The following is a 22,785-nucleotide window of genomic DNA, read 5'->3' as shown; positions in this document are numbered from 1 at the left end:
GATCACTTAATTCTCACCCTGATCCTCCTTACTCCCACCATATTGAGTCCCAGAAGACTAGTGATCCCACACTAAGACACTCCGAGGAGCTCTTTACAACATATTTTCTTGATTGCAACCTCTCAACCTGCTTGTTCCAAGTGGGACAGGAGGACATGCTGTTTAGTGATGCACAACTTTAGAGCAGCCATGGCCACAAGAACATGACAGTGAGGAACGGCAAATTTGGGATAAGAAGAAAGATTCTGACGAGTCACAGTTGTCACTAGGTCTTGTTGTTTAGTCAAGAAGTCAGGAAGACCAGGGTGCAATGGTGGAAGACGAGGTGGTGGATAACAAAGTCACCAACCCAACCTGGGAAGTTAGCATGCAGAAAAAGGGCAGCAGCACTGAGGGGTAGAGATCAGAAGCACCAAAACAGACAGGAAGAAGCAGTGGGGTGACCAAAGTGAGAAGGCGGGCAACTTATCCGCAGACCACCGACAATATTGAATTTCTCAGTCAAAGAGTTAGGTGTTCCCCAGTCTGGGACTTTTTAAAAGAGTTCTGAGACAAACAAAATGGCAATTTTCAACCTGTGCCATGCAAAGATCAGCAGGGGCCTGATCAGTAAGAATCTAACTACCACCAGCATGATCAGGAGCATGTCATCTAACCACCCGACTCGGGCTGAACGCATGGGTCCACAATTGGTGCTTTTGAGTGAAATCACTACCTCTTCCCTGTGCTAAGTGCTTCCCAATCCTCTGTCCAAAACAATGGCACAGATGCCTCCTGCCCTGCACCTATACTTGCACATTCTGACTTACCATAATCCGGCACTTCCAAATCCTTGTCCCAGCCCAACAATCAGCTGTCCCTACCCCAAGCCTTGGAATGAAAAAGAAAGTTCCCAGCCACCGACCCAAATGCTAAATGGGCACATTTCTGATGGCAGCAGCCGTCCCTCGGTACCCAGTCACCATTTTTTCTCCTGGTGTGGCGTCCCCACCTTGTACCAGCACGTGTCCAGGAACATCACCCGTGCCCTTACCAATGCACTTACTGGCATTGTCCACTTAACGACCGAAACGTGGACAAGCGCTAGTGGCCAGGGGTGTTACATTTCCTTGGCCGCACACTGGGTGAACATTGTGGAGGCTGGGGCCAAATCACAACCTGGCACAGCACATATGCTCCTGATGCCGAGGATTGCTGGCCCTACTTCTATCAGGCTTTCCTCCACCTCTTACAGCAGTTCCTGTACTCCCTCCTGCTCCTTCTCCATCCAAGAAGGTATCTCAGAACACATTGTCCACATCATTTGGAAGCTCTGTAGCACTGCCTCAATGAAGGTGCAACAGGCTTTGCTGAAGCTAATTTGTCTAGGAGACAAACCGCATACTGCAGCAGCGTTACTTACAGGGATAACAAACCAGACAGATCAGTGTTTTTTGCCACTAAACTCCCAGCCAGGCAGGGTAGTGTGTGATAATGGGCATAACTCGGTGGCAGCTGTGAGGCTTGGCAAAGCCCACATACATACCATGCTTGGCACATGTGCTCAGCTCAGTATTTCAGCTTTTTCTGAAAACATACCCAAATTTGCCAGTTTCTGGTAAAGGTACGCATCATCAGCACCCTTTTCCGCAACTCGGGTACAGCTGCTGCCACTCTGGCAGTGCTACAACAGCACATTCAAGTGCCAGCTCATCACGTGCTGGAACTCCATACTGCACATGTTGGCAAGGCTTTATGAGCAGAAGAGGACAGTGGTTGAGTAGGAGCTCCAACATGCCCGTTGGTGTTCTGGTCAGCCTCCGCACATGACAACTGAAGAGTGGGAATGGATGTCTGAAATTTGCTTGGTTCTTCAAGTCAGCGCAACTATCCTGCTTCTGTGCCTACTTAAACAGTCACTGCTCACAATTAAACATGAAGCTTTTCATGCGGACCAGGTAGGGATGGAGGAAGACATAACAGAGAGATTGTGGCCAGCCCAGCCTCATCTCATCTGCTCAGCGAGTATTGGGTAAGGATGAGGAGGTGGACGCTGAGGAGGAAGAGAAGGATCAGGAGCTGGTGGCTAGCGCAACAAAATCTAGTAGCCATATAATCTTCATCCCGTCTCTTGTATGTGGAAGGGCTGAGAATGAGGAAGAGAGGGAAGAGGAGATTGAGAGTCATCATGGAGGAGCAGGGAAGTGTTTGCTGTATGGAGTTTAGCACATATGGCCGACTTTATGTACCAAGCCTTTGCGGTGACCGTCACGTTACATTCATCTTGGCCAAAAAGAGTACTGGTTGTTCACCCTGCTAGACCCACGCTACAAGGAGAACTTTGCATCTCTTCTTCCTGAGGTAGACAGGTCTACTAAAATGGTGCTATGCCAGAAGGCCATTGTGGAAAATATGTTGAAAAATTCCCATCAGACAACGCTAGAGGCAGGGGGCAAACTTCCTTGCCCAACCAAGGATGAGAGGCCAGGGAGACACACAGAAGAGGCATGGGTACACTGTAAAAGGTGTAGGCCACTTTCTTGACACCGACCCAGTGCCTGATGACTGGGTACTTTTGACAAGGATGGTAACGTTTTTAAAGATGGTCAAACAATACCTGGCCAACCAAACCAGCATACTACCTAATTCCTCTGCGACTTTCAACTAATAAATCTCAAAGCTGGACACCTGGCATGAGCTGTCCCGCTATGCCTTGGAGGTGTTGTGCTGCCCTGCCGCTAGTCTTGTCTGAGCAAGCTTTTAGTGCCGCTGAAGGGGTCATAACAGACAGGCGCTTCTGCCTGTCAACAGAGAATGCAGACAGGCTCACTCTCATAAAAATGAACAAAGCCTGGATTAGCCCACACTTTTCCACACCACCAGATTATAGCAGCACATAAAGTGTTTGTGATATTCAATATTTTAATGAGGCCCGCCAGTTATTGCCTTTCAGGTGTCTATTAATGACCGTCCTCATAATTTCTGCCTGGCTTTGCACTTTCTGCAAAGCCTTTATTACTGTATAAGTATGTCAACTACACTTTCCAAATATTTTCTTTCAAAAAATTTTTATGGATTCAATGACTCATCCATACAGTTTAACACGGTTATTGTTGCATTATGGTGGTATATAAAACTTACAAAAAGCATAGAAAAATATTTCAGGATTAATTACTTATACATACAGTATTACGTGCTTTCTGTCACATTTTGGTGGTATATAACCATAGAAAAAGCATTTGAAAATTTAGCTTGTTTCTTCACATTTCTTACACATACACTATTCCGTGTTCAGGGGTAAATTTTTGCGATATGTAACACTAAAATAAAGTTTAAAAATTTTGCTGGGTTAGATTTCTCAGCCATACAGTATTACACATTCTTGGGTACATTTCATTGGTATATAATCCTCAAAAAACTTGTTCAAAAATTAATCGTTATTTTAATGCTCACCTATAGACTATTCTGTCGTCTGGAGTACATTTCTTTGCTATATAACCCTCAAAAAACTTGTGCAAAATTTATCAGACATTTATTCCTCATCCATAGGGTATTTCATCTCCTTGGATACATTTTGTTGGTATATAACCCTCAAAAACTTGTTCAAAAATTTAGGCTGTGTGCACACATTGCAGATTTGGTGCGTTTTAGTTGCATTTTTTTCTGCGTGGATTTGTGACAAAACCTGAAGCCAGCACAGTGAGTAAGACACCTGAAGGGTCATGCACACTTTGAGCATTTTTGACTTGCAGATTTGGTGCAGAAAATAATCTGCAGCATGTCAATTCTCATTGCGTTTTTGCCCTTTATTTTTCAACATTCATTTCACTCAAATCAATAAAAAACATGCGTTTTTCCTGCCAAGAGATGCATTAATAGTACAGACAGTTTACTCAACATGTGCACATACCCTTATCGGTGTTATATTGCTCATCCATAGACTATTTTGTGATCTGGAGTACATTTCCTTGGTTTATAACCCTCAAATGTTCATAGCCTTTATAAGTGTAGTAGTACCAATACATGACAATTTGAACAGAATGTGTATGAGGTCCTCCTTTATGTATAATACAGGGTGTATGTGAGTCTCTTATTTTTGGTAGTTCTTGCTTCCTTCATAAAAAAAACGAAATTTCCTATTTTTAATAAAAACATCTACTTTAGTTTACTTAGCTTATATTTTTTTTTACATCCTTTTTAAATTTTGCTTTGTATACAAGTCATTATACAGGAAAAAATGTTTCTTAACCCCTTCATGACCTTGGGATTTTCCGTTTTTCCGTGTTCGTTTTTCGCTCCCCTCCTTCCCAGAGCCATAACTTTTTTATTTTTCCGTCAATATAGCCATGTGAGGGCTTATTTTTTTGCGGGACGAGTTGTACTTTTGAACGACATCATTGGTTTTACCATGTCATGTACTAGAAAACGGGAAAAAAAATCCAAGTGCGGTGAAATTGCAAAAAAAGTGCAATCCCACACTTGTTTTTTGCTTGGCTTTTTTTTACTAGGTTTACTAAATGCTAAAACGGACCTGTGATTATGATTCTCCAGGTCATTACAAATTCATAGACACCAAACACGTATTGGTTCTCTTTTATCTAAGTGGTGAAAAAAAATTCCAAACTTTGCTAAAAAAAAAAAAGCACCATTTTCCGATACCCGTAGCGTCTTCATTTTTCGTGCTCTGGGGTCAGGTGAGGGCTTATTTTTTGCGTTCCAAGCTGACGTTTTTATTGATACCACTTTTGTGCAGATACGTTCTTTTGATCTCCCGTTATTGCATTTTAATGCAATGTCGCAGCAACCAAAAAAATGTAATTCTGGCGTTTCGGATTTTTTTCTCGCTATGCCATTTAGCGATCAGATTAATCCTTTTTTTTTTATTGGTAGATCGGGCGATTCTGAACGCAGCGATGCCAAATATGTGTAGGTTTGATTTTTTTATTGTTTTATTTTGAATGGGGCAAAAGGGGGTGATTTAAACTTTTATATTTTTTTCATTTTTTTTTTTTTTTTTTTACTTTTGCCATGCTTCAATAGCCTCCATGGGAGGCTAGAAGCTGGCACAACTTGATCGGCTCAGCTACATGGGACCGATCATCAGATCGCTCCTATGTAGCTGAATTCCTGCATTGCTATGAGCGCCGACCACAGGGTGGCGCTCATAGCAATCCGGCATCAGCAACCATAGAGGTCTCAATGACCTCTATGGTTACTATGCAGACGCATCGCTGACCCCCGATCATGTGACAGGGGTCGGCGATGCGCTCATTTCCAGCCGCGCGGCCAGAAGCGCCGGTTAAATGCCACTGTCAGCGTTTGACAGCGGCATTTAACTAGTTAATAGCGGCGGGTGGATTGCGATTCCACCCGTCGCTCTTGCGGGCACATGTCAGCTGTTCAAAACATGTCGACATGTCGGCTTTGATGAGGGCTCACCGCCGGAGCCCGCATCGAAGCGGGGGTTCTGACCTCGGACGTACTATCCCGTCTAAGGTCAGAAAGGAGTTAATATTTTTTTTCCTGTAAAATGCAATTTCTCGTCGTTTTGAAATATTTTATGGACACTTCTTAAAGTGGAGTAAAAGTGTGACACTATTGTTCTCAGCAGTGATCTGGGAGTCAGAGATGCTTCCAGGTGTCTTCCCCATGTTGTTTTCCTTCCATTCAGCACTTTTCCCATCCATGCCCCTGACCTCTTTGTAGCTTGGCTTTCCCATTGACCCCCATTATTCTCGTTACTCGAAACAAGCATGCGAGTATTAGGAATTGTTTGGTTCCAGCAATGAGAACCCGAGCATTTTACTGCTCGCTCATCCCTAGTAATAATGAGAAATGATATAGGGAAAAAGTATTTAACATACTTACTAAAATTTAATACTTCATACAAAAGCCTTTGTTGGTGATGACAGCTTCAAGCCGCCTTCTGTAAAGAGAAACTAGTCACATGCATTGCTTAGGTGTGATTTTGGCTTATTCTTCCACACAAACACGCTTCAAATCCTGAAGGTCCCGTGGGCTCCTTCTATGGACTCTGATCTTTAGTTCATTTTATAAATTTTCTATTGGATTCAGGTCCAGTGATTGGCTGGGCCATTCTAGCAGCTTTATTTTCTTTCTCTGAAACCAACTGAGAGCTTCCTTGACTTTGTGATTGGAATCATTGTCTTGCTAACATGTCCACTCTCGTTTCATCTTCATCATCCTGGTAGATTGCAGATTTTTATTACGTTTGCCAGTACTATATGCTGAATAACAGCTCCACACCATGATGTTCCCATCTCCAAACATCACTGTTGGGATGGTGTCTTTTTGGGTGATATGTAGTGTCTACTGGTCTCCATTGTGTATTATGGCATCCAAAGAATTCAATTTTGGTCCATGTGACCAGACTATATTTTCACAGTATTTCACAGGCTTGTCTAAATGTTGTTACACAAACGTTAAACGTGCTTGAACATGCTTTTTATTCAGTAAAGGAGTCTTGTGTGGTGAGTATGCATACAGGCCATGGAGGTTGAGTACAATACATTACTTATAGTTTCTAGTGATGAGCAAGTATAATCGTGTGATCTCCGAGTATTTGTTAGTGCTCGAAGATTTAGTTCTCTTGGCCTCAGCTGCACGATTTATGGCTGCTGGACAGCCTGAACACATGTGGGAATTCCCTTACAAACAGGCATTCCTCACATGTATTCAGCCTGTTTAGCAGCTGTAAATCATGCAGCTGTGGCAATGAAAACTAAATCTCCAAGCACCATCAAATACTTGGAGACCACCCGAGTGACGAGTATACTCGCTCATCACTAATAGTTTCCCTTGAAACAATTGTACCTGATAATTCCAGTTCTGTAGCTCTCCACAGGTGATCCTTGGCTCTTGGACAACTCTTCTGTTAATTCTTTTCATTTCTCTGTCTGAAATCTTGAGGAGAGCCCCTTGTCGTGGCTGATTTATGGTGAAATGATGTTCTTCCCACTTTCAGATTCTGGCGCCAACAGATATTCTTTTTTAAATAATGCCATCAGTATGGTTTGCAACAATAAGGTTTCAAAGGACTTGAGACAGCTCACTGGTTTTACCCATCATGAGATGTGTCTTGTGTGGCACCTTGGTAATGAGACACCTTTTCAGGGTATGTGCACACATTCAGGTTTTTTCGCATTTTTTTCGCGATAAAAACGCTATAAAAACTCATTAAAAATGCATAATTATGCATCCTATTATTTAGAATGCATTCTGCATGTTTTGTGCACATGATGCGTTTTTTTTCCGCGAAAAAAACGCATCGCAGTAGAATAAAGCAGCATGTTCATTAATTTTGTGGATTTTCCGCGTTTTTCCCGCTATTCTATGCATTTGGAAAAAAAAACGCGTCAAAAACTAATGAAAAACGCAAAGAAAACCATGAAAAAAACGCATGCGGATTTCTGGCAGAAATGTCCGGTTTTTGTCAGGAAAATTTCTGCAAGAAATCCTGCCGTGTGCACATACCCTTAAAGGCATCAGTTGAACTAGCTGATATTTTTCACAAAGTGGCAGGATTGCATTCTAATTAGATACATTTAAGCTGGTGTCATGACTTTCTATTGCTTTTTGCACTTCTTTCTTCATGAATTCAATACTTTTTCCCTGTGTAATTTCTCATTACTACACATAATTTATGGACATCGATGGTTTGATTTCTTTGCCTGTATGGATTAGATGGGTTGTTATCGACATTTTTGTGAGAATTCCATGTCAATAGCACCTTTAGAAATATATTTGTTTAGAAAATATTTGACGTGTTCAATACTTATTTCACCCGCTGTACAGCTATACAGTTACAGGAGGGAATGTACCTGAGACATAAACCTAATAGCTCTTCTGCGGGTGTCCGAGTGTGGTGACTTCTTCCATGGGCTCAGAGATATATAAGACTCCACTGTCCATCCTGGGTCAATGGAAGAGCTACGGAGAAGAGTGAGAGGTCAGTCATCTGTACCTATAAAGAGAAACTGAGCAGCCAACACTATATCCATATACAAATGGAAAACAAAAAGGTGTCTCCAAATGTATAGTGCCCTTCACAAGAATAATTAGTGTAAAGATAAAGGAAATATCAGAGAAAAAGGGCAAAAAAAAGGATAAAATAAAACAATAAAAATATTAACTTGTCTAACTAACCCTGTATATGTGGAGAGTGACCTTACTCTCACCCAGTACTGCGACAGCGAGAGGTCAACTCTGCATAGGGCCACCAACTTCATTTGAGGTCACTACTTCAGCTCCCTTGAAGACTTTGGGTATGTGTCCATGGTCAGGATGGCTGGCGGTATCGCCGCAGCGGCGAAGCCGCTCTGCGCTAAGCCCCGCCCCCTTTCTGGGACGCGATGATGCCGGATGTGTTAACTGTACACATCCGGGATCATCGCTCTCTCCCATAGCGCCCTGTGATATGCCTTGCGGGGACGCTGCGTCCCCGCAAGGTGTACGGACATGCTGCGATCTGAAAAGACGCACAGCATGTCCGGAGTCGCAGGGCCGCCGCGTGCGGGTTTCCACGCATAGTGGACACGGGATTTCAACAAATCCCCTCCACTATGCTGGAACATCTGGACGCTGCGTGTTTGACGCTGCAGCTCTGCGCAGCGTCAAACACGCAGCGTTTACTGACCGTAGAAACTCACCCTTTCCCAGGTTTCTTACACCTTTGATCTCCCCATTGGGTCCGCACCTGCCGCATTAATTTTACCACATCTGATCTCACCTGCTGTTCATAAAGGCTGAGCCTTTCTGCCAATGCAACTACTATGCAAAACATATGTCCACAGCAAAGTACAATTTACTGGTCCAGCCTTAATCCTGCATGTGAACTTTAAAGAACACGGGATCAATGACTCTACATTTCTGTACACCCGTCACATACCAGGCCCCAGAATCCCCCTCCAATCTGTAACTGGTATACAGATAAGCACAGTACACTCTCCAAACTGCAGGTTCTCCCTAAATGCTGCTGGCTAGCTCTGCCCAGAGCACTTATTTTAGATCAATGATCTTTCATGTCATAGAAGTGATTTCAATGAACATTGTCACAAATGATACTTATTACATCCTTTGCAATGGTTGCTATTTTTTTTAGTATGTTGTGTCATTGTGTTAAAATGGAAAATAAAGCCTTTAAAAAAAAGGAGCTTGTGATTTACTTTCTCCAAGATTTGGGAGGAATTTTCAGGTTGTCTCCTAATTATCCTTAGCAGGAACTTCAAGTTCCCATACAAGTGACACATCCTTCTTGTCTTTTGGGATTGTTCGCAGAGTTAATAGTCAGCTCATCCAACTGCTCCTGGAAGATCTCTGGGACATTCTCCACCCTAGGGACACAGCTCTTCCATTTTATAGCCTCTTATAACTTATCATCTGGATCATTTTTTCCTCTACCTCCAGGACTGAGCACTCAAGGTGAGCATCAGAAGCATTCTTTTATGCTCCATACAATGATACGGACAAACCAAAGGTTTGGGAGTTATACCGAGTACAATATATCCTAAATTCTGTCAGCTCCAGTCGGATGAAATCTGCTCCATGAATACTGACTTTAGCGCAATGAGAGGCTACTCATCTGCTATGGTAGAAGGTTCAATAAATTGACAGCTGTGCACCTTCAAAATAGGTTTACAAACTGGTCACATGGAATGCACCACATAAGCGCTACAGATGCAGACACATACATGGAAGCATGCAAACCTAGACCAGGATAAATGTGCCACCTATGTCATGTCAATACTTCATGGGCAGCTCCTGTGATAGGACTCACCCTGTACTTGGGAACTGGCCAGCAATAATCCTCCTCCCAAAGAGGGGACATGGTCCTAACCCTCAAGCTATGTACGATACTTTTGACAAAAACTGGACAATGACTCTTCCAACTTTTTTGTGTTTTTCACTTACTGTTGCCGAGTTACACTAGACACACTCCGATGGTTCCACAGGAATTAGTGGTCACCTGCTCCATGCGGTTGTAGCTATGGCATTGAACGCACAGGCAGAGAGTCCAGGGGCAGCACGGTGGCGCAGTGGTTAGCACAGCAGCCTTGCAGCGCTGGAGTCCTGGGTTCTAATCCCACCTTGGACAACATCTGCAAAGAGTTTGTATGTTCTCTCCGTGTTTGCGTGGGTTTCCTCCGGGCACTCCGGTTTCCTCCCACATTCTAAAGACATACTAATAGGGAATTTAGATTGTGAGCCCCATCGGGGACAGCGATGATAATGTGTGCAACCTGTAAAGTGCTGCGTAATTTGTTAGCGCTATATAAAAAAATAAAGATTATTATTATTATAACAACTCCACCAGCCACCGCAGTAGTGGGAATACTGTTATTGGGATTAGAGCATTCTGGCAATGGGCAAACAATGTGTGAATGGAGGACAAACTTTGCCAACGCACCAAGCAGTCAGCCATCTCCTGCACAGGTTTCTGAAAGGTTAAGGGTATGTCTCCACGTTCAGGATTGCATCAGGATTTTCCATCAGTTTTTGAAAGCCAAAACCAGGAGTGGGTGATAAATGCAGAAGTGGAGCATATGCTTCTATTATACTTTTCCTCTGATTGTTCCACTCCTGGTTTTGGCTTACAAAAACTGATGGAAAATCCTGACCAAATCCTGATGCAATCCTGAACGTGGAGACATACCCTTACAAAACGCACACCAAGGACTGAAGTGGAAATACGAGCCTTTTTGTTTTTTTGTGGGGTGGGGCACATGAGGGGAGATGGTGACCAGAGATTCCTGCAGTCTGTGCAAATGTACAATAGGAGAGGAAGGCAGGTATGGAGGAGAGAAGCAGGGAACCAGGGTGATGATTTTCATCCAGCCTCCATATTAATAAGTAACGGGATGGGCATTCAAGAAATGTTTGCTGCTCACCCAAACACAAGCATCATAGATTTCACATGTACCAGATCTGGATAAGGGATGATCATTTCACCTAAGCAAACAGAACCAAAAATGTACAAATCTCCCCCCCCCCAAAAAAAAAAAAGTAATGAAGTTAGTCCTTGGGTACAACTGAGGAGTTCACCACTGCATCTCCCACAGGGGTTGTCTCCCGGCTGATCCAGTGTCCTATGTGGAACGTCTTCTTACTCCAGGATCCAATGTAGATTGTGCAGTTCTCATAAACGTATACAGGTATGTAATGATGGAGGGGACCGGACCATAAAACTCCTGCAGTTCGAGGAAGATGAAGAGCAGATTTTCTTTCGAGTTTAGTTACACTATGTTCAATGTACGAAGCTGCAAAATCTCATACATCAGAATATAACTTACAGTAAATGTGAGCAAGACACCAAATCTTTATTACTAATATTCTAGACACACACAAGAACCATATGATACATAGATGCAATTGTTCTGTGTGCAGTCAACAGGTTGTTGATAGCCTGTGATATAAGGTACCGTCACACTCAGCGACGCTGCAGCGATATAGACGAGCCGATCGCTGCAGCGTCGCTGTTTAGGTCGCTGTAGAGACGTCAAACACAGCAGCTCCAGAACGATGCAGGAGCGATCCTGTGACGTAACGGTGACGCACTTATCGTTCTCACAGGTCGTTAGCTCCATGTTTAACATTGCTGGCATCGTTGCTTTTGCTGTCAAACACGACGATACACACCGACCTAACGACGAAATAAGGTGCTGGCCTTCTAGCTCCGACCAGCGATATCACAGCGGGATCCAGATCGCTGCTGCGTGTCAAACACAACGATATCGCTATCCAGGACGCTGCAACGTCACGGATCGCTGTCGTTCTCGTTGGAAAGTTGTTCAGTGTGAAGGTACCTATACTCCAGAGCTGCACTCACTATTCTGCTGGTGCAATCACTGTGTAAATAAATTTCTTATCCTGTACTGATCCTCAGTTACATCCTGCAATGCTCCATACTTCTGCTGGTGCAATCACAGTGTATATACATTTCTTATCCCCTACTGATCCTGAGTTACATCCGGTCATGCTCCAGCGCTGCACTCATTATTCCGCTCGTGGAGTCACTGTGTACATACATTACTTCTACTTTACTGATCCTGAGTTACAAGTGCTTCTCACTAAATTAGATAATCAAAAAGTTAATTTATTTCAGTTTTTCAATACAAAAAGTGAAACTCATTATATAGAGAGTCATTACAAAAGAAGTGATCTATTTCAAGTGTTTATTTTTGTTAATGATGATTATGGCTTACAGCCAATGAAAACCCAAAAGTCATTATCTCAGTAAATTAGAATACTTTATAACACCAGCTTGAAAAATGATGTTAAAATCTGAAATGTTGGCCTACTGAAATGTATATTCAGTAAATGCACTCAATGCTTGGTTGGGGCTCTTTTTGCATCAATTACTGCATCAATGTGGGGTGGCATGGAGGCGATCAGCCTGTGGCACTGCAGAGGTGTTATGGAAGCCCAGGTTGCTTTGATAGCAGCCTTCAGCTCGTCTGCATTGGACAGGTGCCAAGTCCTGCTGGAAAATGACATTTCCATTTCCAAAAAGCCTGTCGGCAGAGGGAAGCATTAAGTGCTCTAAAATTTCCTGGTAAACGGCTGCGCTGACTTTGGTCTTGATAAAACACAGTGGACCTACATCAGCAGATGACATGGCTCCCCAAACCATCACTGATTGTGGAAACTTCACACTAGACCTCAAGCAGCTTGGATTGTGGCCTCTCCACTCTTCCTCCAGACTTTGATTCAAATGAAATGCAAAATTTCCTTTCACTGAAAACAACATCTTGGACCACTAAGCAACAGTTCAGTTCTTTTTATCCTTGGACCAGGTAAGACGCTTCTGGCGTTGTAAATTGGTCATGAGTGGTTGACACAAGGAATGTGACACTTGTAGCCCATGTCCTGGATACGTCTGTGTGTGGTGGCTCTTGAAGCAATGACTCCAGCAGCAGTCCACTCCTTGTGAATCTCCCCCAAATTTTTGAATGGCCTTTTCTTAATCCTTTCAAGGCTGTGGTTATCCCGGTTGCTTGTGCACCTTTTTCTACACTTTTTCCTTCCACCCAACTTTCCATTAATATGCTTGGATACAGCACTCTATGAACAGCCAGCTTCTTTAGCAATGACCCTTTGTGGCTTACCCTCCTTGTAGAGTGTGTCAATGACTGCCTTCTGGACATCTGTCAAGTCAGCAGCCTTCCCCATGATTGTGGAGCTACTAAAACAGATTAAGGGACCTTTTTAAACGCTTAGGAAGCCTTTGCAGGCGTTTTTTGTTAATTATTCTAATTTACTGAGATAATTACTTTTGGGCTTTAATTGGCTATAAGCCATAAACAGAAATAAAACACTTGAAATACCACAGATCAGTTTGTAATTCTGGTAAGAAATGTATGTACCCAGCAACTATGCTGATTATGGAGATTTATTCTATACGTAGTTATATGGCAAAGTATCTTACGGATCCTATATACACAGTGATTGCTCATGAAGCATTTCCTGTGGAGTTCCACTTATATTCGGCCACCTGTAAATGTCCTGACAACCCCGCAGTTGTCGGCATGGTGGCGGTTGTTAATATAACTAAGCTCTAATACTAGAATTTTCCTGTTGCCAAAACAGAAAGTCTCTGAGGACTCAGCCATGGGGGAGCAGAAAGAAATGCTCTCCACTCACAGAACAGCTGCGGTCACCAAGGCTCGGGTACATCTCATGATGGAGCCGAATACGGTTATATATTCTACTCTAGTCACATCCAGAGCCGCATTCATAATTCTTAGGTAAATTAGTTTTACAACAGAAAAAGGCTGTTTAACCAGTTGTGTCACAGGCTCCAGTTCTGGATGAAGACCTTTTGCACACCACACAGTGTAATGTCATGTTATATTGTTACAATGTCTCCTTCACACAGTTGTGATTCGTCCCCTCGTCTCTGCATTTCTCAAGTCTCACTGGCTGATGCATTTTCGGGACAGTTCACCCATTCTTTATGCTGATAGAAGTTACGATTCACCCAGCATGGTACCAGGGTTTGGGAGTCAGGCACGAGGATCAGTCCCTCCCGATAATGTGCAGCATGAGGCAATGCTTGTCAATTCTGCCCAAACCCTCCCCTATTGGCCTTCAATTTATCATTTATGAATTGAAATTAATGCACATAGTTTAACTGTGGGCAGCAACATTATATATAAATGTATCCCCTACAGGTGCAATCCAATTGTGCAATATAGCACAAATTTATTTTTGGCCCCATCTGGCATTTCCTAGGTCATAGGTCTGGCATTTCCTCCCCTTCCTATTCCTCACAGGGCTGTATAGGGATAGAAGGGATAGCCGGTGAGCGGGAGCGCCAGTGTGCAGGTTTTAGGGTTCCAACCTCCGCTGGTAGGTAGGAGCAGTCTAGCGATCTGATAGGTACAGGCACTTCCTGGTTCCTATCTTTTTAATGGTGGTGATAGCATGAAATTAGTGATCTAAAAGAGACCACTAAGACTTTAATAAAGGTTATATTTATAAGTACAGCATTTTTATACTATGAATCAATTGTTTCGTCTTATCTGTACAGAAAATAACTTCAGCTGTGACTCACACTATACTAGGGACAACCGCAGCCGCCAGGCAAAGAACGAGCCATCTGACCTTCCGATTAACTGGAGAAGCACAAGTAATGGCGGCAGGCACTCCTCTAGCCAGGACACGATCATAGGCAAGAAAAGGTACCTGCTAAGTTGCTGCTGCAGCTACCTCCGACAAAGGATCTAGTGCGATCTGCAGGAAGCTTCACCTATGAGACCTCATTTAGGTCGGGAACTAATAGCAATTAGAGTCAAACCTAAAGCTTTGCACTGCCCCTGTCCAGTGTCCGATGCAGTCGTCTATCGTAGCCGGACCAGGGTAGTCTTGACTTTTGCAAACAGTATTCTGAGATTCTCTTACTGAGCCCCACATGAAGTCATGTGGCCTAGAAAATGCAAGAGGCAGCACAAGTCTTTTTGCTCAACTCTAGTAGCCACATTTTACCATCTGTATTCTCAAGTAAAGCTCGAACACCCGATTGAACTGAACTTGCTGCAACATAGTGATCTTATATATGCAGGAAGGATCCACGTGTTACCCTTGAATAGAGACGGTGAACCGCTGTTGACAACACGAGTGAACGAGTCCTTATAGTCAGTGTCAAGTCCAGGCGATAAAATCATGAAATGCAGTGACACTAACACAGTACACCCTTTTATAAGGAAATGAAATTCAGCTTTATGTAAAACACAGAACTCGATTAATCTTGAATAAAAGTAACACAAACTCTAGGAATCTCATTGTCAAGGCCCCCGTTGTGGTTTTTCTTTTTCTCAGCCAAAAAAAGAAAACAAAAATAAAAAGATTAAAGTTTTTACACAATTTACAAAATCTACAGATTACAACGTGATAAGATGGCAGGAAGTAAACAGAAAATAGTGTGCAGCTGAAGACACCTCCCGGACGCCGCATCCACTGGAACAAATGTTCAAGAATTGGCAAAAAAAAAAAAAAAATTTTTTTTTTAAGAATGTAAAAAACTGTATTGAAAAAAAAGTGCAAATAAATCCTTCAAGTGCCCAAAAGGCTTAAAAGCTACACATAAAACACTAAAAACAAAGTGAAAAGTTAAATATTTACACTTTATCAAATTTCACAAATTATCATTTTTGGAATGTTCTTGGGATGTCTAGGAATCTGTGAGAGGGAAGTGGAGCAGGTGAGGCCCCCCACACCTGTGGATAATAATTAGTATTACTGGGGGTCCACAGCAGATTTCAGATACCATGGGCCTTCTTAAAGGGAATGTGTCATCAGAATATTTTTTTTCTTTTAAGTTTGGATTTTTTTCTCTACAAAATTTCCTTATAAATGTAATTTTTTTATAAGGGTTGTCTAAATTTCAGATAAGTGGGCCTCAAACTGATTGAAATACCTAAAAAAAAAAAAAAAAACCTCAGCAGGTACTCGCGCTGCAAAAGCCCAGCGCCAGCTTCCCGCCGCTGTGCCTTGCGTTTTGGCGAAACCGCTCTGGACCAGTCAAGTAGCTCAGCTTACAGCAGTAATGCATCGTGTTGCAGCCATCGCCAGGAATGGAGCAGTGGTGGAGAGCCGGCGCCGGACTCAGGGAGGATTAGTATATGCCAAGTTTGTTATTTTACACAGTTTGGTAACCACTTTCCTGTAAGTGGACAACCCCTTAACCTCTTTTTGATCAGCACTGTACATCAGAGCATTGGTGTCTGCCCAACAGCACAGACCACACGATTTACATAGGGAGCTGGCTGTCATATACAGCTGGACTCCTGCTGTAATGGCCGACATCAGAAATGACACCAATCCCAGTTAATCGCTTAGATGCTGTGGTCAATAGCAGCCAAGCATCTGTGGTGATACAAAGAGAAGCTTTCCTTCTCATCAATGCCCTTCCAACATGACAGCGGGTTGTCATTGCAGACGGTGTAGTAAAGTCCCCAGGTCCACCATCTTTCAACACATGCCACATTTATAACATTTAAAATATTGGAAGGATTCGCCCTCAATCAAGAGATCACGTGATTTAGTTCCCTGACAGCAAAAAATAAAAAGTTAAATAGGACCAGTTTCCACCATTCAAAAAAGACAATGGACTCAGCTCACCTCCTACCCCACACAATGACCCCTGTTAAAGTCGCAGATCATGCCCACAAAATTCTCCCATAGAAGTCAATGAACATTTTCAGGTCTACTTATTCCTATGGTGCAATCTAATAAAAATATATAGCCGACACATTCCCTGTAAAGCAGACCACCAGGGGTAGAGCTAATCCACATGCACCTGCCTGGAGTGATTACTGGCACAGGATTATGACCATCTTTGCTCTAATATGGAGGTACCAAGGTGGCACACAAAATCTGCATTATCCTCCCCTCTTCCCAGGGCTGTATACAGTATATAATCGTCTATGGGCCACGTTTCCTGCTCCAGGATCAGATACAGCAGTCCTCATATATAAATCACCTGTTTACTCCAAAAGCAAATCCCTATTAGTAATGTAAAAGTAGAAAAGTTACACATTGCTTTGTCTATATGCATTTATGGGGTTTAGGATATACCTGACCCCTCACCCCAAAAGGGGGCGAATGCCAAGGCATGCCTCAGGTCACTTCTCTATATACATCTATAATACATCTCTAGTACTTACACCTCATCTTTCTGCACCTTTCTACCTTCTGCTCGCTCAGTTACATTACGGGACCTGCTTTCTCCATCTAGTATCCCTGCCGTCGTCTCACTTGCTCTGGCTTTGGTAATGAAGGTGGGGATTTCTCCTGCTTTTCTGGGGGCAATGATCATGGTATCACTATTTCGGGTTTGCTGAAAGGAGAATGGGGTAGTGTGGGAAGCCACCTGACCCGGACAATACTGAATACTCATTAAGTTCAGGCCAGGGTCATAGGTGGCAGCATTGATGGGGAGACACAATGAGCCGGCAGTTTCTTGCATCACTTTGGTAGTCACGACGTACAGTGCGGGGTGGACCATGGGGGCGCCTAGAGAGAATGCAGGGGCTTGTACAACTTTAGGCTGCTCTAAAATAAGTGTTTTGTTCTGGCAATTTCCCAGCTGAGCGATGGCTCCTCCAGGATTGTAGAAGTCAGTGGCCAACCTGGTAGCCCCCGACTTCCCCACGTTCAATAGAAGCTGCTGCTCAGTTCCTGAAATGTATTTAAGACCAGCAACAAAGTTTCCCGAGATGGGGATGCTTCCCTGACAACTGTTCACACCAGTCCTTATCAGCACCCTGTCCGGAGGAGCTGGCAGCACTTTCTCCATTGGCCTTGCAATCCTGTTTTGATCTACAAAGCACTCGCTGTTGACAATGACACTGCGGACAGGAGAAATTGTCTTTTCTATGCCTTTGGGTTGCTGCAGCCTTACGCCTGGGGCTGCGTCATCTCTATAACCGTATAGACGCTGTGTCGCTGGCATGCTAGAGCGATCTTTCTCACGAACTTTCTGGAGAATGGTCTCAGTCACGGAGCTCGACAACACCCCTTGCTCCTTCTTTATGGTTGTTTGATTAATAAAGCAGATTGGATTAGCCTCGGTCCTGTTAACAGTTGGAGCGATCGAAGGTGCAGTTGTCTCTTGGGTGGTAGTAAGTTCCGCAGATTCTCTAGCTCGATCAGCCAGAAATTTCCGTATTTCTTGCTCTATGCTATCATCGCTATCCACTGAGCTGCTGTCTTGGGTATCGGGCAAGGCACTACTTATTTTCACAGACTTGTCAGAGGCACAAGGAAGTGTGGACTCAACAGTGTTGCTAACAGAAGACAACTCTGCATTTCCCACGGGGATCTTTTTCTCATCTTTCAGTTTCAAGATAGTCTTTGATTTTTTGAAGGAATTATCTTTTGCGTCATTGGAAACAACGAGGCAGCTTTTGACAACCAGGGGTGTGGGGCTGCAATCCTTCTGATCCATAACACCCACTGGTTCCAACAGTCTGGTGGCGGTCTCCACAAATCGGACCTTCTTCTTACAGTGCGGTCGGCCATCCTTTGGTCTCTTTTTGCATTTTCTTTTGGACCTTAGTAAGTCTTTTATAGCAGAGTCCAAGTCTTCATCGCTGTCCAGAGAGCTGCTCTTATCTCCGCTGCAGTTGCTCCTCATTTTTATATACAGTTTCCGTTTTTCTCCGCTTGCTCCCGGAGAAGACTCCAGACGTTCCATAGCCTGGATAATGTGATGCCTGGAGTCCTCTGCTTGGCAGGGAAGTTTAGGAAAGCCCCCAGGACCAGTCTCTATAGTCTCTCCATGTACGTGTTTACTCAAGGATGAATGTCCTGGGCTGCTATCAACATTCACAGGCCCGACACCTTTCCTAGGAGAGTCCTTAAGTACAAATTTGTTTTCACTTCCTTTGCCTTTACTAGTCCCAGTAGCCTTAGTATTGGGGAGGAATGGCTGTTTTTGGGGTTCGGACATTTGTTCCTTTGGGGGCAGTTTGGCTGAGGTCATGCAAAGACTCTCAACTTGAGCTTTATGGGCCAAAAATGTTCTTATCTCTTGCTCTATGCTGTCATCACTGTCAACTGAGCTGTCGCTAGAACATGGAGATGCCGGCTTGTTCTGTGAAGCAACAAAAGATCTTTCCGGCTGTGAAGGCAATATTGTTTTAGAGATGTCCAGTATGGCCTCAGCACACATTAGTTCTGCTGCAGTCTCTGCCCTACGCGTAGCTGCTGCTTCATCTCCAGAATGCAGCGCCCTCTTATTTGGGAGGTTCTGAGAAGCAGTGGGTTTAAAGTTGGGCAGTTTCCTCTTCTTATAGTCTGTGGTCTTCTTCTGGGGTTCGAGAAGAGAGTTCTTCACCTGGCAGAGACCACCATCAGACGCTGTGTTTTTCCCATCTTTGTCTGGAGAGGTCCTAGGAGTGGAGCTAAGGGTTCCTTCTAATCTGCTTTTTTCCAGCTGGTACAGCTGAATGGCCTCCTCAATCCCATCATCACTGCTGGAGTCTGACAGTTCAGAACTCTGGGCAGGAGGAAGTGGCCTCTGAATATTGGAGTTGAGAACAGTCTTGGGGCAAACGATACTTTTACAGCTTTCTGCTTTAGATTTAAGATTCTTAGGAAGTAGATCAAAGCTTTCTAAGACTGTTTTCACAGCCGGCCCCTTAATTGCCTGCTTGGGGCGTGGTTTCTCTACCTTGGTGGGTTTTGGTTTTAGTTTGGCTGCAGAGTGACCGGTTGTTGCTTTCTTATCAGGGCTGGTCTCATTCACATTGTTCTGCAGCTTCTTCTCAATCAAAAACTGCTCAATTTCCTTTTTGATGCTTTCCTCGAAGGAGTCGTCGCTCCCCACACTGTCTGGTGATGAGCATCTGGACCGGCTGGGCTCGGGAAAGAAATCACATACTTTGGGTGACGTCACCATTTTGACAGGAGACTTCCTAGCCGGGACATCATTTTGAGCGGATTTTACTTGTTCTCCATCACTTTCAGGGAGGTCTGGTATTTTCGCTGCAGGCGAGCAGGACAAAGGTGGAGTGGTACTCTTGTTCTTTAGGTATTCCTGGATGGCTTCTTCTATTCCCCTGTCTACAGAATCATCGCTGTCCGACTCCAGAGCAAGACCCATGAAATCAGAGTCCTCCTCTATAGTGTCTCTGAAATGTGCTGGGACGATGAATGTGGCCTTTTCTCTGGCGTTTTCCCTGAAGAGGGCAGGACTGGATCTCAGCCCTCCATTGACAATAAGCTCCCCCTTTCTGTTCTTCTGCATAATCCGCTCATATTCGAGGGTCACAGTGCCAGAAGACTCACTCTGTGGACTGTCTATGATGCCCTCAACCTCGGGGGCAACCTGTGCAGGCTGTGGAAGGGACGTGGGCACTCTGCACGGGACGTTACACCCAAACGGCGTCCATTGTGTCTGAAAAGCTGCCGGAGGAGGGGCATTCAGAAGGAACATTATAGCTACAGCTGCGATGGCTGCAAATATAAACACTCCAGAAGAGCTCACGTCCTGAAAAGAAAGGAAAAAAAAGTGAGAATCTACAAAATTATTCATAAAAAGTAGACAACTGAAGGAATATTAAAGAGAACCAGCACTATAACAGTGAGCATGTTGAGGATCATGTAGTTATCTCTGCATGGGATGATGGGGTGTGCAGTGACCATGCACAGAATGATGGGGTGTGCAGAATGATGGAGTATTTAGTGCTCCCCCAGTAGCGGACGATTACGGTGCGCAGTGCTTGGGGGTGGGGAGAGCCCCTGTAGTGAATGGGGGGGGTGTCCCCTACAGTGAATGACGGGGGGGGGGGGTCGCCTGCAGTGAATGAAAGGGGGGGGGGGGTGTCGCCTGCAGTGAATGAAAGGGAGGGGGGGGGGGGTCTCCTGCAGTGAATGACAGGGAGGGGGGGGGGGGGTCTCCTGCAGTGAATGACAGGGAGGGGGGGTCCCCTGCAGTGAATGACGGGGAGGGGGTATCCCCAGGGAGGGGGGGTCCCCTGCAGTGAATGACGGGGAGGGGGTATCCCCAGGGAGGGGGGGTCCCCTGCAGTGAATGACGGGGAGGGGGTATCCCCAGGGAGGGGGGGTCCCCTGCAGTGAATGACGGGGAGGGGGGTCCCCAGGGAGGGGGGTCCCCTGCAGTGAACGACGGGGAGGGGGGGGGGGGGTCCCCTGCAGTGAATGACAGGGGGGTCCCCTGCAGTGAATGACAGGGGGGTCCCCTGCAGTGAATGACAGGGGGGTCCCCTGCAGTGAATGACAGGGGGGTCCCCTGCAGTGAATGACAGGGGGGTCCCCTGCAGTGAATGACAGGGGGGTCCCCTGCAGTGAATGACAGGGGGGTCCCCTGCAGTGAATGACAGGGGGGTCCCCTGCAGTGAATGACGGGGGTGGGGGGAACCCTGCAGTGAATGACGGGGGTGGGGGGAACCCTGCAGTGAATGACGGGGGTGGGGGGAACCCTGCAGTGAATGACGGGGGTGGGGGGAACCCTGCAGTGAATGACGGGGGTGGGGGGAACCCTGCAGTGAATGACGGGGGTGGGGGGAACCCTGCAGTGAATGACGGGGGTGGGGGGAACCCTGCAGTGAATGACGGGGGTGGGGGGAACCCTGCAGTGAATGACGGGGGTGGGGGGAACCCTGCAGTGAATGACGGGGGTGGGGGGAACCCTGCAGTGAATGACGGGGGTGGGGGGAACCCTGCAGTGAATGACGGGGGTGGGGGGAACCCTGCAGTGAATGACGGGGGTGGGGGGAACCCTGCAGTGAATGACGGGGGTGGGGGGGGACCCTGCAGTGAATGATGGGGGTGGGGGGGGACCCTGCAGTGAATGACAGGGTGGGGGGGACCCTGCAGTGAATGACAGGGTGGGGGTCCCCTGCAGTGAATAATAGGGGGGGGGGGCGCCGTGTGAATGATAGGGGGCTCCCCTAAGTGCATGATTTAAGAGGGGGTTGGCAATGTAAATGATAGGGGGTCGCTGCAGTGGATGCATTGTTCGCTGCAGTGCATGATGGGGTGTGCAGTGTCCCCTCTAGTGGGTGGTGGTCGTACAGAGCTCGGGCGGTGGTTGCGGCCTCCATGTCCCTGCACCGCGGCGCTCCCCGCCCTGTCTCCTCTCTTCTCCCTGGACCTGTGCTCCAGGCTGTGCTGCCGCCTCCTCCCTAGTCTCCGCTCAGGCCCCTCCGCCTCTTTCCCGCTCGCACTCACCTCTCGGGCCACTCCAGCCTCAGACCAGCGCGGAGGACACGATCCCCGCCCATCCCGGGGGAAAGAGCTGCCGAACAAGCTGTGGACAGTACACCGGCAAGAAACCCGCGACCTCTCCGCAGCAGAAGCCGCACGGCGGGAACCCGCACGTTCAGCGCGATGTCATCACGTCCAAAGCTCTGTGCGTCCTCCCTCTGTCACCATGGCGACGTGAACAGGCCTCGCTACTGCTAGTAGGCCGCGTGTGCCTGAGAGACCGCTCCATTGTGTGAGGTCGACCACAACTCAAATCATCCGCCCTGTGCACGCCACTACGACTCTCATTTTGCTCTTTTCTTTGCCGTAAGGTCATGCTGGGAGCTGTAGTGCCACACAGCCCACCTATAGTAAATGCAACCAATCAGGTAACAGCCTGGAAAATAAAAGTTCTCACCTGATTGGCTGTTTAACCTGGCCACATGATTACACCAATGTCTGGATCACTGGCGATGTTGTTTCTGTGTAAATGTGATGCTGTGACGTTCTCTATCGCCCCTGCTCTGCAGCTTGCATTGCATGAACTGGTGTCCAGCCACATCAGTATGTGTGGAC

General features: G+C 45.6%; 1 protein-coding gene across 1 annotated transcript in view; it reads right to left on the bottom strand.

Moving 5' to 3' along the window:
* Positions 1-22,538, bottom strand: part of PPP1R26 (protein phosphatase 1 regulatory subunit 26) — a 36,050-nt gene extending 13,512 nt beyond the window's left edge. The window contains exons 1-3 of the mRNA XM_077284784.1: positions 22,195-22,538; positions 17,163-20,491; positions 7,821-7,929 (exon numbers count right to left, since the gene is read on the bottom strand). Coding sequence (XP_077140899.1) covers positions 7,821-7,929; positions 17,163-20,437 — 3,384 coding nt within the window. The 5' untranslated portion in view covers positions 20,438-20,491; positions 22,195-22,538. The remainder of the gene's footprint in view (positions 1-7,820; positions 7,930-17,162; positions 20,492-22,194) is intronic.
* Positions 22,539-22,785: the final 247 nt, after the last annotated feature.

Source organism: Ranitomeya variabilis, chromosome 2, assembly GCF_051348905.1.
Source record: "Ranitomeya variabilis isolate aRanVar5 chromosome 2, aRanVar5.hap1, whole genome shotgun sequence".
NCBI classification, from domain to species: Eukaryota; Metazoa; Chordata; class Amphibia; order Anura; family Dendrobatidae; genus Ranitomeya; species Ranitomeya variabilis.
The sequence above is the reverse complement of the archived record's forward strand: the minus strand, read 5'-3'. Positions and strand labels throughout refer to the sequence as shown.